General features: G+C 42.9%; 1 protein-coding gene across 1 annotated transcript; it reads left to right on the forward strand.

Moving 5' to 3' along the window:
* Positions 1-10821: 10821 nt before the first annotated feature.
* On the forward strand, positions 10822-13168 carry LOC311322121 (piggyBac transposable element-derived protein 4-like; the record flags this gene model as incomplete). Its single annotated transcript, XM_084454146.1, has 3 exons — positions 10822-10885; positions 11500-11642; positions 11729-13168. The coding sequence occupies 3 exons, from the start codon at positions 10822-10824 to the stop codon at positions 13166-13168; spliced, it is 1647 nt and encodes a 548-aa protein (XP_084310272.1).
* Between the last annotated feature and the right edge of the window lie 900 nt (positions 13169-14068).

Raw genomic sequence — 14068 nt, forward strand, 5'->3', positions numbered from 1 at the left:
CTCAGACTCGGCACAACAGCACCTTATATTCCATAGTCGTCAGAATGGACACATCTACATTTTGTAAATAAACATGTGAATATCCATAACTACAATATATCATATGGTCCTACATAATATAGATAGGGCATATCAAGATCCATAAGTAGCCTACTCATGCATTTAACTAAACTGTACAATTGAATCTGCTCTCAGCACATCCCATCCCTTTCATGTAGGCTATGTATTTAGCATTTTGTATTAAAAGTCAATATATACCGTCTTGTTTTCTTTTGTTATTTTGTATTGGTTTATTTCACCTTGCTTAAGCTTAGTGTGCACGTTATAAGAACCAGCGGAGAAACATCTCACTGCTCATTTTACTGGTAGGATATGTTGCATGTGACGAATAAAACGTTGAATTTGCACGTGACGTTGAACATCAATCATGTGAATTGGGAACGTCTCAACTTTTTCTGCGCTGTCTGGGGATTTTGTGTGCACACGACCCTGTAGTAAGGAGCTGGTGGGGCGTTTATGTATGCAAATTCAGGTGTACAAGAACGCGCATTCAACTTAAGAAGGGGAGCACAGCTGAGAACACTTTGGCAGTTTAAGAACACATTTCCACCCGTTCATGAATCCGGCGGGGATCTTTCTTAGGGTTGGTCTTATGAAGTTCGTAAGAAGACACAAGAAAATGTTCAGGAATGAGGACCAATATCAATATGGTTGGACCAAGACAGAGTACTGTCAAGCCAGAGTCCCAATAGCTTGATTTTCTTTACTTGTTATATGACTTCACCCTCAATGACAAGATTTGACTTAGGATCTTGGGCTAGCTTATGCTTAGAGCCAAATATCATGGTAACCTTTTTTGATGTGTTCAGCACAAGTTTATTTACCTTAATCCTATTGTGTATGATGCTAAGCTCCTTAGTCAAAACCTGGTGGAGCTCAAAACATGTGGGAGCGGCACAATGAAGAGTAGAATCCTCTGCGTACATTGTCAGGGATGCTTCCCTAATAGCAGATGGCAAATCATTTGTGAATATGGAATAAAGGAGCAGGCCAAGGCAGCTCCCCTGTGGAACACCGCAGTTTAAATCTAATGTTTGATAGAGTGCCATTAAAATAGCATCTCTGTGACCTGGACGACAGGTAGCTCCATTTTCCACATACATTAAAATGTAATTCTGTGTACTCCTGTTCTTTAAAAAAAATAATCACCTATTTAAGTTATGGTTCTGAGGTGTGGTGAAACACCAATAATTTTTATCTAACATTATTTCATTAAAGAGGGCATATGACTTTGGCATAGGAGTCTGGTGAAGAGAGGCTTGGGGCAGTCTGGTGATGGAGAGAGCCTGGGACAGAGGCTGTATAATAATGATATAATAATGTCTAACTAACGTTATCTAGCAAACGTCACCTGCTTGCTAGCCATCTATTTATTACGGATGGAGATCATAGCTAACAAAAAACCTTCTGATCTTTATGGAAATTACAACTAATCGTATACTAGCATAGCTAATGTTACTAGCTAGCACTTGTTAACTAACGTGAGCAAGCACCTGCTCATCCATTTATCAGACATGGAGATCATAATAAAGAACATTATAGTTTTTATGACAAGCTACACTAATCTTAGCAAACGTAGCTAACTAACACATTATTTTACAACGACAAGTACTATTTCATCATCATTGCTACTGTAAATAGTGAGACGGCATCAAGCAGCCTCAGCTTACCGTGTTTGAGGGCACAATGAGACAGAACGCAGTCCAGCTTGGGGAAATATTATTTCTTGATTGGCTTGGGGCGACAATATCTTCAGCCCGATGAGATATTTTTGATTGGCTAACCGCTACTATCCCGTTGTCATGTTCTCGCTTTATTAATTTGGGAAGGGACAGGGAAATCCCGTTGGAAATCTCGTGGGATTTCAGGCGGGTGTTATTTCGTTTTAGTGATGCACCACCGCCACTGGAGGTGACTTTTGCTTCAGAGGATCAGGCTCAAGTAGAACCTGGGAACTGTTATCACAATGATCATACCTAAAATTAACTCGATAACCCTTACATTTTTTAACAGCAATGTGTTAAAGAAGACAGGTGGTTGTTGTACATACAGATGTGGGAAGTTAGAAATGTCACATGCTGCAGCATTTCAACTTCGCGGTATTTGGCAGGGAAATCCCGTTGGAAATCTCGTGGGATTTCAGACGGGTGTTATTTCGTTTTAGTGATGCACCACCGCCAGGTGGCGTCTTTGAGTAGATTTAGCAGGCTAGGCTCAGTGTTTTTCTCCTATAGTCTACGAATGAAGCATCATTAAATTTCACATTCTTTAATTTAAATGCTCTGTTGTAAAGCACTTTGAGCTGAATGTATCTGTATGAAAGGTGCTATACAAATTACGTTTAATTGTTATTATTACCTTGTTCTCAAACACATGTTTTCTCCATCTGGATGTAATTTAATTATTACGAACACCTATATCTAGGCCTACAGTAGCCTATCTATCTCGGTAACTGACATCGGGTCAAGACGTGGTGGCTGTTAGGTCAAATGCGCAAAATAACAGTATTGTAAATATATTTGTTAGTAAAGATGTGGTGAACGTGGGGGTTTTGCGTTTTGTTTCTGGAACGCATTCAACTGGTAGGCTACTCGTAAACCCCGGAAGTAAATTTGAAGACGGGGCATAATGTAGCCAAGTCTGAGCGCAGTAGGCTATATGGCTTCAGCACGATACAAAGAAAAAATAAGCTTGATCGACTTGTGGATCCATACAAAATTGACATAGTCGCCATGAGTAAAGATCACTCATTGCCAATCATATCCGGACATTAACTATCTTGTGCATAGATAGCGGCAGGTTTGACAGTGAGTGCGTTCACATGCACAATATACACAATATTTTGTTATTTGAATGATCTTGAATATATATATATATATTCAAGATCATTCAAATAAGAAAATATCGTGTATGTTTTTATTTATTTATACCGGCCGCCCGCCGTTCCATGAACGGCTATAGGGAATGCGCAGTTTCGCGCTGGCTACAGCCTATTATATGCACAGTTTCGCGCTACGTAGGCTATTATAAATAAGTATTATTTATTGGGGGAGCTTGGACTCGCTGGGGACTGGTGGAGAGACGCAGAGCCTCCCCAGACGCGACATCTCCAGTTGGCTGAAGAGCTGCGCGCTCTGGCATCCAACAGCCACCTGCGGCGCCCCTCGCAGTGTCCACAGAAGAATACCCCCACCAAAATACCTGCATGGTGAAGACAAGCTGCAGCAAGAACAGAACTGTCTACCAATGCATGAAGTGCACCTAGCTGTCTGTGAGAGGCTATAGCAGAGGATATGTGCGAAGTGTATTTGAGCTGCCGCCTCAACCGTGCGTAAGAGCAGAGCGCATCAACTGGTGTATAGCTACAACTAGTAGCCCATAGCCATTAAAACGGCTTATTGTTTTATTCATATATCAACTAGATAATTCGATAATAATGAGTAGCCTAGTAGGCTTAAATGAATTAAATAGGGCCAAATAAGCCTTAAGTTGTAGCCTAGGCTACAGTACAATCACAAGACGCATAGGCCTAGCCTATCGTAAAAAGCGTTGCGTTATCATAGGCCTATATTAACTTAGATAATTATTAATTATGCTCAGGTCATAATGTCCGTTGAAAATAATTCCCTCTAAGCAGAATTTGAATTGTATTAAAATAGGCTAAAATTAAATTTCCACATATTCTGATTCCTTCTAGGTCTATATAAAAAAAAACATTTTTTGAATGTGTAGCCTAGGCTATAGGCTTCTGTGATGAACAATAGCTTCTGCTATAGCCTGACCATAATGTAATATATCTAGACTACATGCATTGTGGTATTTCTTTATATAGCCCAGCCTGCAATTGTTTCTCAATAAACAGTTATGTCATCCTCTGAGTCCGAGTAGGCTAATAGACCGGCAGCTCTAAATGCCTTCCCAATCAATGAGACATGGTTGTAAAAATGATGTTTTATTGATGAAAAGGGTAAAACTGAAAAACATGGAGTCATTGCATTGATCGATGCAGTCCGTTCAAATAGGCATCAAAAGATAAAGTAGGCCCATTTAAAATGACCAATTACATCTTCAAATCCCTTCTAATCTTGGCCTTTGATAGGGTTTTTTCCCGCTATACTGCCATTGATATCCGAACATTAACTATCTTGTGCATACAGAGCACAAACAATGAAAGGAATAGATTTCCTCCCTGTCTGTCTGTGGCATTCGCTACCAGCAAACACTGAAAATACAGGTCCTCAATTTATTTAGATTAGACTAGCCTATCCAACTGGACCACTCCAATGAATGTTGAACGTAGCCTACTTTTATTCTTTAGGTTTTACAGAATCGGCCTACAATGTCCACACATGCATGCGCCATCTGACTAGCTCGTCACTCGCCAGCGAACCTGGACTAGACTATTGTAACCCCCCCCCCCCCAAATTATTTTATATTCAAATAAACTGGATGAACCGGTTTCCTAGCCCTGGATCGTGGGGTAGCCTGCGTTAGCGGGTGCTTTGTCATGACCGGCCATTGAATAGTACGCTAGTTTGATTGATAGATGGATGGATTTAACCTCCAAAATAGATTGTGCACGTATTGTATAGGCCCATGTGTAAGAGATGAATGGCTGTAACCATGAACTCAGCCAGAGGTAGGCCCTACTGTAGATTATCAGCATTATCACCAGTCTCAATTTATGTCTCAATTTATGTGTTGCCATTCATTTAAACCACCATCTCATCTAGACTACTTCTGTTGCTGCATTTTTACATTTATGCTTTCATGATTTTAGAGCGCAATAAACATTTTCCAGGATTCCAATAAGTCCATCCATTCATCCAACTTTGTGCTGAGCACAGCGCAGGCTGGTAGCCTACTGTCAAGGCTCACGACTGATGCACTCCCTTAACATGTCTCGCAACTTCCCAGACCATCAAGAGAATTTCAATATGAAAGACCTTGGGATTCCAGGAGTCAAGGCTGTTTCAGACGGGGAGCGACATTCCGCCTGCGTTCTCGCTCGGATCAGCGGGGGACGCACGCGTCCTGCGCGCAGCGGGGAAAGCTGACTACAATTCAGCTCTTGTCGCGGGCGGGCGTGTGCAGCCTAGTTCCATATGAGAACACTCCTCGGTCCAATTCCGTATAGTAGATCAGCCTGTGTACTTTCAACGAATGTATTATTAGACATAATATCATAATAATATATATAGCCTTCAACGACCTCCTGAGCTGCCTGCCTGATGGTCTCAGGGCTAAAGAGACCGCGCGTCGTTTTCCTCACCCTAACTATTGGCATGCTATCAATGAAAGAAAATACATTGTAAATAAACATGGTTTTAGGCTATTGTTTTTATGTAGGCCTATAGGTTAAGCTATTTGTGTTCATAAGGTAACGTCATTGTAAACGAAAGTAGCCTATAGCCTATAATCCAATTGACTGGAACCAGGGGGTTTGACAAAAGTTAAGAGGCAAAATAATTTGTCTTGACTGCATTCAAGATGTATCTTTCACATTAAAACTACATACAAAGCTGGGAATGCTAAGAAAATTGCATATGTTTGCAAACTAAAACAAGTGAACACAATTTTACAATCGAAAAATGCTTATGAGGCCATTATTTTACTTATATGGGGCAAAAGTGGTTTCTCTTCCTGCTTCTGCCTAAGCCCTCCACAATACCACAACACAACGGTGTCATGTTTTACCGAAGGAGAAGTGAAGAAGACGGTAGCTAGCAGTAGCTAAAGCAGTTAGCTAATGTTAAGATCATTCCTCTAGCTGCTTTGCTGCTAATGCGAGTTCGTCTCCGTTCCTGCCCGAGAAACAGAAGTTGAACTAATAGCATCAAAATCAAAATAGCTACAGGAATCATCGTTGTAAAGTTAGCTATCTGCTTTTTAGCCACCGACAGCTACCGTTAATATTATGGAAGCTGCTGTCGTGAGCTAACTTGCTATCACGGTCTTATCGTGCAGCTTCACAGCCTGCTATTAGCAGACAGCACTAAAGTTGACAAAATCACACTTGCACATCATTAGAATTCCAACCATTTATATGGGATTTATCATTCAACTAAACATGGAACCTGAATACTACCTGATATTTCAACCTGCTGCCATCAGTGATCGGCGCGTCTGCTTGTTTGAGTCATGAATATCTTACACAGTTACATTCCATGTAGTGTCCCAAAACTGTTAAATCATTCCCCATGTAGTTCACTATGAGTCACACTCAATACATCCATGGTAATAGGGAGGGAGGGAGTGAACCATTTCAAACACATCTCTGGTCATCTCCGTTAGCCATCTTACTCGTCCTGATGCCATGTTCCATATGAGAACACTCAGCCTAATGTATTAAACTTCTACTTGTCCCGACAGTTAACAGATATAGACCCGGCGACAGTTACAGAGATAGAAACTATAAATAGATAGGCTTTGTTCGTAATAATTAAATTACAACCAGACAGAGAACAAGGAGTTTGAGAACGGTAGGCTCATCTAATGTGCGAGATGAGCTACAGCAATGGGTCAATGAGTAGTATTACTGCGCCCCTATGGGCGTGCGAGCGGTGGTGTGAAATGCCGTAAAGCGCCTGTTAGAATACCGCGGGTCAAGTTACATTCTTGTGTTCTCACATCTGTAAGTACTGTATTGCATTGTTTTTCTCTTTGAATTTGTGTCCATCTCTGCCTCAAGTCTGTGAGCTGTGACTCATTTGATGGAATTGCAACAGGCCACTATCCACAATGTCATGCATTGCAAATCAACCCTGCCAGTTCCTATAGAATAACCGTCTCTGCCCTTAGTGGAGGTGCATATTAATGACCCCCCCCCCCCCTCTCTCTCTCTCTCTATCCTGGCATTGTCACTGCAAATATTGGCCTGCCATATCTGTACAAGAGAGGAGGAAAAAGAAGAATTAGGCCAATACTCCAGGAGACTGATGCAGTTTATAGAAGAAAAAAAAAAGAAACGGAAAAAAAAAGTGGCCTCTTGGTATTTGCTAGATTTCTTTCAGTTTGCTGGCTCTAGTCATATTAATGCAAAGGAGATTAAAATGATAGACACCTTGTCCTACTTCGCATGAGGGAAATTAAGCTTTTAAAAACAAGAAACTGGAGCACTTTATTTTAATGAGTCAGAGAATTTGTGGGTTTTTGGACACTTCTTCCTCATCTACACAACTAGAGGAGCTATGCAGGGCATTAAATTAACATGCGCCAAGCGCCAATGGCGGATAGAAGTTGAGTTTGGCCTGTAAAAAAAAACCACTTACCCCTTACCCGCCAGTGGCCGATAGCTAATTTTGAATTGCTAGTGTTGTTTTTTTGGATGTGCTTCGACCATAGTTAAATAGTGTCTTCTACCAGACTATTTTGACCCTCATTGCTCACTGTACGAATGCCTACATGACGTGGGCTGGATATGTTTCGCATTGTTTCCATGGATGTATTAATAGCATGGATGTTTTAATAGAACTGGTTAGGGTCACTCCATTCACTGACTGCTCGGAAAAGTGAAGCCCTATTGAACCGCGCAATCTTTGAAAAAAACACGTCACTGATACCTTTGACATGCGCAGCCAATGGTATCAATGACGCGTTCTTGTAGTCCACGAACAGTTTGCGTTCATGGCTCTCCCCGAGTTAGCGATGAAAAGTGGCTTGCTTATTAATCTACTTTCGTCAAATATCTCCGTTGGAAAAAAAATTATCCAGGCATCTTAGTTTTAACAGTAACTTCATTCAATTGTGACTGAACATGTTTTGTTTGCTAGTAGGTGGTATTCATTCTGTTCACAACAACGCGATGGGCAGCCAGGCGAAATAGCTCAAGGGGACCTGGTCTCAGGCAAGTTGAACAGCTGTCCACCCAGAGACGGGATCTCTCGTTGCTGCATGAAGTTCGCGGCTAACCCGCCGAGCTCGGGGGACTCACATACGGAAGAGCATTAGTGCCAACAGCAGAGTTTTTTTGTTGTTTTTAGATTCTGAGTATAAAGTCAGAAATTCTGAGTTTTTTTCTCAGAAATTCTGACTTTAATCTCAGAAATTCTGACTTTAATCTCATAAATTATTTCTGAGTTTTTTTCTCAGAAATTCTGACTTTAAAGTCAGAATTTCTGACTTTCTTTCTCAGAAATGCTGACTTTAATCTCAGAAATTCTGACTTTAATCTCAGAAGTTATTTCTGACTTTTTTTCTCAGAAATTCTGACTTTAGAGTCAGAGATACCAGTAGACTAATTATAGTGGAATTGCTGAATGACAGTTTATCACTTAATCTTTATGCCTACACAACATCAACTCATTTCCATGTATGTGAATAAAGTTAATTCCAGTTATTTACAAAATATCACGTCTCTGTCCATTTCTGGAAAAGACAAATCTTTGTCATTTTTGTCAAATGATCACTCAAGTTTTATCACCAACCCCACAACTATTTTGAGTGAGTATTGTGAAAAGCGCTATAGCCTATACATACAATGCATTATTATTATGCATAGGATGTTGTGCTGTGGTCATTTTCATTAACACATTTGATTAATCAGTCAATAACATTAAGTCCTTTTTGATCGTTTTCTGTTTGCAGTGTTAAGTGTAACCTTATGCAGCCTACTCCAAAATGTAATGGTTACAGCAGTCAAACTGTGAATGGCTTCATGTAGTTGTTAGTTCCTTGGTCCATCTCCCATAGTTTCACAAAATTAGCTTGGAAACACTGCAATATGTACCTGTTTAGCAGATGTAATGTAATCGTTATACACATAGCCTACTGTAATTTGCACAGACAGACGAACATACTTTACTGATAGTTTTAAGTATTTATTTATGATTAAAAAAAAAGATAATTAAAGGTATGTGGGGACAAGTATGTGGGGACTCATGGCCATGGAGCACATAGAGCTGACAGATAGACACCACCTGTTCTTATTAAAAAATAATGCTTAGTTCGTTGAAGTTGCAATCCAGAGTAGGTGTAGGCTAAAGCAACTTCACCCACTCCGGATTGTGGCTTCAAGGGCCCGCGAGATGTTTCTTTAAAAAAGGTCATTACCCAAAGTGGATAAATTACATCCATCAGGCTCAAATAAATTGGAGTTTTCATGTTTTATTTGAGGATGCCCAACACTGTTGCCGCCCAGTTCCCTAATAAATGTGACCATCACATCCCAGCAAGCCAAATGAAAGTCATGACGACGTCTTTCAGAGACGTCCCGGACTAGGCCAGAACACGTGTGTATTAGGGGATTTTTTTTACGTCTTTTCAGGACGTCATCATAACGACTTTTTAATGACCTGAACTGGCCGTTTTTTTTCTCTGCAGTCCGAATCAGTGTAGGCTTATTACAACTCGTCTAAATGCCTTCAGAACCCAGTGAACATCCATCCAAGATTGAACAACATCTAATTTACAGACTGAACTGTCAAAACCAAAATCTCCAGTGTCAAGTCTCTCCTCACTACTTGTCTCACAGGGATTCCTGTGGATTATACACTGCAAACAAATCACTCACTATCTCCAGAAAATCTCCAGTGTCAAGTCTCTGCATTTCTAATCACCAGGCAGTTATGGAGAGGACTGATGGGGTGGGGAGGGCGTAGCATATGCTGCCCTATTCGCAGCACTGCGGGGGTTGTAACCCTCCCCCAGACCGTCCAGGGGCATGCTTCAGGTAGTCGCCGGCGAAGTATGCGTTGTCGCGGTCTGTTGCAGTCGGGCTCCAACGCTTCACCGCCTCTGTAATAGATAATAATTAACATTAGAACTTGAAAACCAAACTTGGCTTTTTAGCCCACTCAAGCGAAGCCCAATCAAGCAAAACATAAAAATAAAGTATCAAAATCAAAGGAGCAAACTGACCATAAGGCCATCCATATGGTTGGATGACAGTGATTCAACGGCCTGGCTGCCAGAGGGAAGCTGTGCCTATACACATCAATCAAAGTGTTTAGGCACAGCGCCCCTCTGGCGGCCGGGGCGTGATGTGTTTGCGATTAGGCACATCGGCCCTCTGACGAGAGAGAGGCCAGGGAGACGGAGAGAGACAGAGAAGGACAGGGACAGAGAGACCGACGGACACACAGTGTGTGTTAACACACACGAGAGAGAGAGGGAGAGAGAGAGAGAGACACTAACACACTGCCTCAGAGAGAAAGACAGAGAAAGAGAGAGAGAGCAGGCATGTGATTGGGTACGGATAACCAGGCCAGGTCAAGCCTGGCTTATGTGTGTTGGCTGGCTTGTTTCTGTGCGGGACTGGTAGGACGGTAATGTTTGATAAATAAAGATAGGTCTTGTCCCCTGGACACATCAGTTCCAATGCTTCCAATGCTAATCCAGCACAATAAGAGCGGGATAGCCAGTTAGCTCATGGGCTCACAACAACTGGCAGCAGCTTCCATAACATTAACCCTTTGAATACGACCGTCTCGCCGGCGAGACGAAAAAAAGACATCCGCGGTACTCTTCTTCAGATTACCATAACTCCTGAACGGTTTGCGCTATCTAAAAAATTTCAACACTTCCTGAAAGCTGAGAAATTGCTCTTTTTTGTACATTAGGGGCATTACGGTAAACCCCACCAGCTCAAATTCCCCAGCAACGCATAGACGGGGTTTCTGTCCAGGGGTTTTTTCGAGCGAGCGACGCGCGAAGCAGAGAACGAGCAGAGTGAGAGAGAACGACATTTGATAGCTTATTTTGTTCAAAATGGAAAGAAGCAGGTCAGGAAGAACAATTAGGCTACCCCAGCGTTTTCTGGAGATGGACACGGATGAGGATGACAGCCAGTTGCCTGAGCTGGGAGAACAACAGGCAACTGCTCCGAGTCTGTTGTCAAGGTAAATGACTGGATACTAGCTGTATTGTGACGGATGAATGCAGCAGATGTGTCTAGCTATATTTAGCCATATCATGTCTCAAATGCTATGTAACCTAACGTTAGGCTAGCCTGTACATACTTTGTATGCATCATGTTTGACGTTTATGAGGTAACTTTTGAGTGTAAGTTGTTTTTTTTGTGGTGACAAGTCAACATTGCTGCTGTGGGCTTCTAGCGCCTATGCGCTAACCGATAGCTAGCTGCATGATTAGAATACCACCTCAACATGTCTTGCACTGTGTGCGTGTGTGAGCGCATGTGTGTGTGTGTGTGTGTGTGTGTGTGTGTGTGTGTGTGTGTGTGTGTGTGTGTGTGTGTGTGTGTGTGTGTGTGTGTGTGTGTGTGTGTGAAAGCAGGGATACATCTGTGATTTCTAGCAACTATTAGTTATTTTGACCCTCTACAGTGAATGTAGGCCTAGTTATTGTAAGTAACTTTGGATAAGTGTCTGCTAAATGACTGTAATATAGTAGTAAATGAAAATATGTATGTGTGTGTGTTCAGAATCATAAAAATTAGAGTAGATTTCACTTGTCTATGGTTTTCTCTATTACTTTCAGTGTGGTTTCTGAGGAGGAGGATCCATCCCTCTGTGGTCCCAGCCAGGGTCAGAGCCGGGGGCGTGGGCTCCGTCGTGGGAGAGGGAGAGGTGGTGCTGGCCGTGCTGGCCGTGCTGGCCGTGCTGGAGATGCTGGAGATGCATGTTCAGGATGGAAGACGGAGGCAGATCCAGACGATCGGGTCCCTCAACGTCTGAGGTTCAACCCCAAGCGTACCCCAGGCGTGCAGCCCCCTCTCACTGTGGGGAAGCCAACACCTGATGAGATCTTCTCCAGGTTCTTTGACGCTGAGGTTCTCCAGGCCATGTGTGCTAACACCAACCACTATGCAGCTAAGAGGCTGGAGGCTGGGAATAAGTTCATGTGGATGGATGTCACCCCAAAGGAGATGAGGCGCTACATAGGTCTGCTGCTCTACATGTCTGTGGTCCATCTCCCGAAGATCTCTGACTACTGGCGGCAGAACAATATCTTCAGCGTGCCCTTCCCTGCCACCATCATGCCCCGGGAGCGGTTCCAGGCCATCTCCTCCAACATCAAGATCAGCAATCCAGAAGAGGATGCCGTGAATGACCAGTGTAGGGGCACTGACGACCATGACCTCCTCCAGCGGGTCAGACCTCTTCTGGAGATGCTGAGGATCCGGTGCATGTCTCTGTACCACCCCAGACAGCACATCTCGGTGGATGAGAGGATGGTTCCCACCAAGGCTAGGATCCGGATCAAGCAGTACATGAGGGCCAAGCCAACTAAGTGGGGGCTGAAGTTTTTTGTGCTGGCAGATGCCAACGGCTACACAATTGACTTCAAGCTGTACCAAGGGAAGTCGGCAGAGGCGTCGGGGAAGGGGCTGTCCTTTGATGTGGTGTCACAGCTCGTCAACAAGGACTTCCTCGGGTCTGGGTACATTGTCTACTGTGACAACTTTTACACCTCTCCACAGCTCTTCCGTCATCTGAGCGAGCAGGGTTTCGGGGCCTGTGGCACCTACAGGCAGGGGAGAGTCGGCGTTCCTACCACGCAGGAGAACGCACTGCACAAAAGGTCACCAAGGGGCTCCATCCGGTGGATTAGAGAGGATGACCTTCTGTTTGTGAAGTGGATGGACACAAAGGAGGTCTCCCTGTGCACCACCGTTCACTCTGTCTACAGTGGGGAGACAGTGCTGCGCTGGAGGAAGACAGGTGAGGGATACCAGAGGATCCCTGTCCCCAGACCAACGGTTGTGTCAGAGTACAATAAGTACATGGGCGGCGTCGATACATCCGACCAAATGCTGGGCACCAACTCCGTCCACAGGAAGACCATGAGATGGCCAGTCACCGTCTTCCAGCACTGTGTGGACATCGCTGTGACCAACAGCTACATCCTCTACAGAGAGTTATATCCTGAGCGGAGGCACACGCGTCAGGCCTTCCAGGAGGAGCTCTCTGCCCAGCTCCTCGGAGTTCCCCTCCACAGCACGCCTCTGACCACCCCCAGCCGGGACCACCTTGCTATCCCCATCAGTACTGGACAGCCAAGTTCTATGGCAGCCACTGAAGGGCGACGACGCTGCATCCTGTGCAAGAGGCTGACACCCTGGAAGTGCGAGGCATGCCATCAGGTCCTCTGTCACCAGGTGGACAGGAACTGTTTTAGGGACTATCACAAGGGTGCAGCTGTGTGACTGAGTCCAATCCCCCCCATCCCCCCACCCCACCCCCCCAAAAATGTTTATATTAGTATATAGTTTGTACATAGTTATCATATATAGTTTGTATATAGTTCTCATTTTGGCTCAAACTTTAGTTTGTTTATAGTTTGTACATTGTTCTCATATATAGTTTGTATATAGTTTGTACATAGTTTTCATATATAGTTTGTACATAGTTCTCATATATAGTTTGTACATAGTTCTCATATATAGTTTGTACATAGTTCTCATATAAAGTTTGTACATAGTTCTCATATATAGTTTGTACATAGTTCTCATAAAGTTTGTACATAGTTCTCATATATAGTTTGTACATAGTTCTCATATATAGTTTGTACATAGTTCTCATTTTGGATCGAACCTTTTTGCACTGATGTTTCATTTACATTACATTACAGTCATTTAGCAGACGCTTTTATCCAAAGCGACTAACAATAATTGCATTTAACATAGAAAAAGCCAATGTACTACTACTTGCCAGAACTCACAAGTGCATCTCCTTTCTAAAACAAGTGACTGAGAGCAGAATCTAGTGCTGGGCAAAGTGCAAGAATAGCAATCTCAAATGCAATAGGTGCATAAGAGGGAGGATCGTTGTAGTACTTCTTGAAGAGATGAGTTTTGAGCCTGCGACGAAAGATGGGCAGCGACTGCTGTCCTGTTTCATTATTTTCATTGTTCATCATTGTTTCATAATTTTACCTGTAAATCCTGTTTTAAAAAAACAACTTTATTGAAAACTAAAACTTCAAATCCAATTCCGTTTGTGTCATTTTCTTGTTATTACACTGTTATTACACATTGATTATACATACACTAGAGGTGTATTATAGCAAACAACTGCCATATATTGAAAGCTGAAGTCTTCTTGGT

The sequence above is a fragment of the Borostomias antarcticus genome (assembly GCF_949987555.1).
Source record: "Borostomias antarcticus genome assembly, chromosome: 2".
Classification (NCBI taxonomy): Eukaryota; Metazoa; Chordata; class Actinopteri; order Stomiiformes; family Stomiidae; genus Borostomias; species Borostomias antarcticus.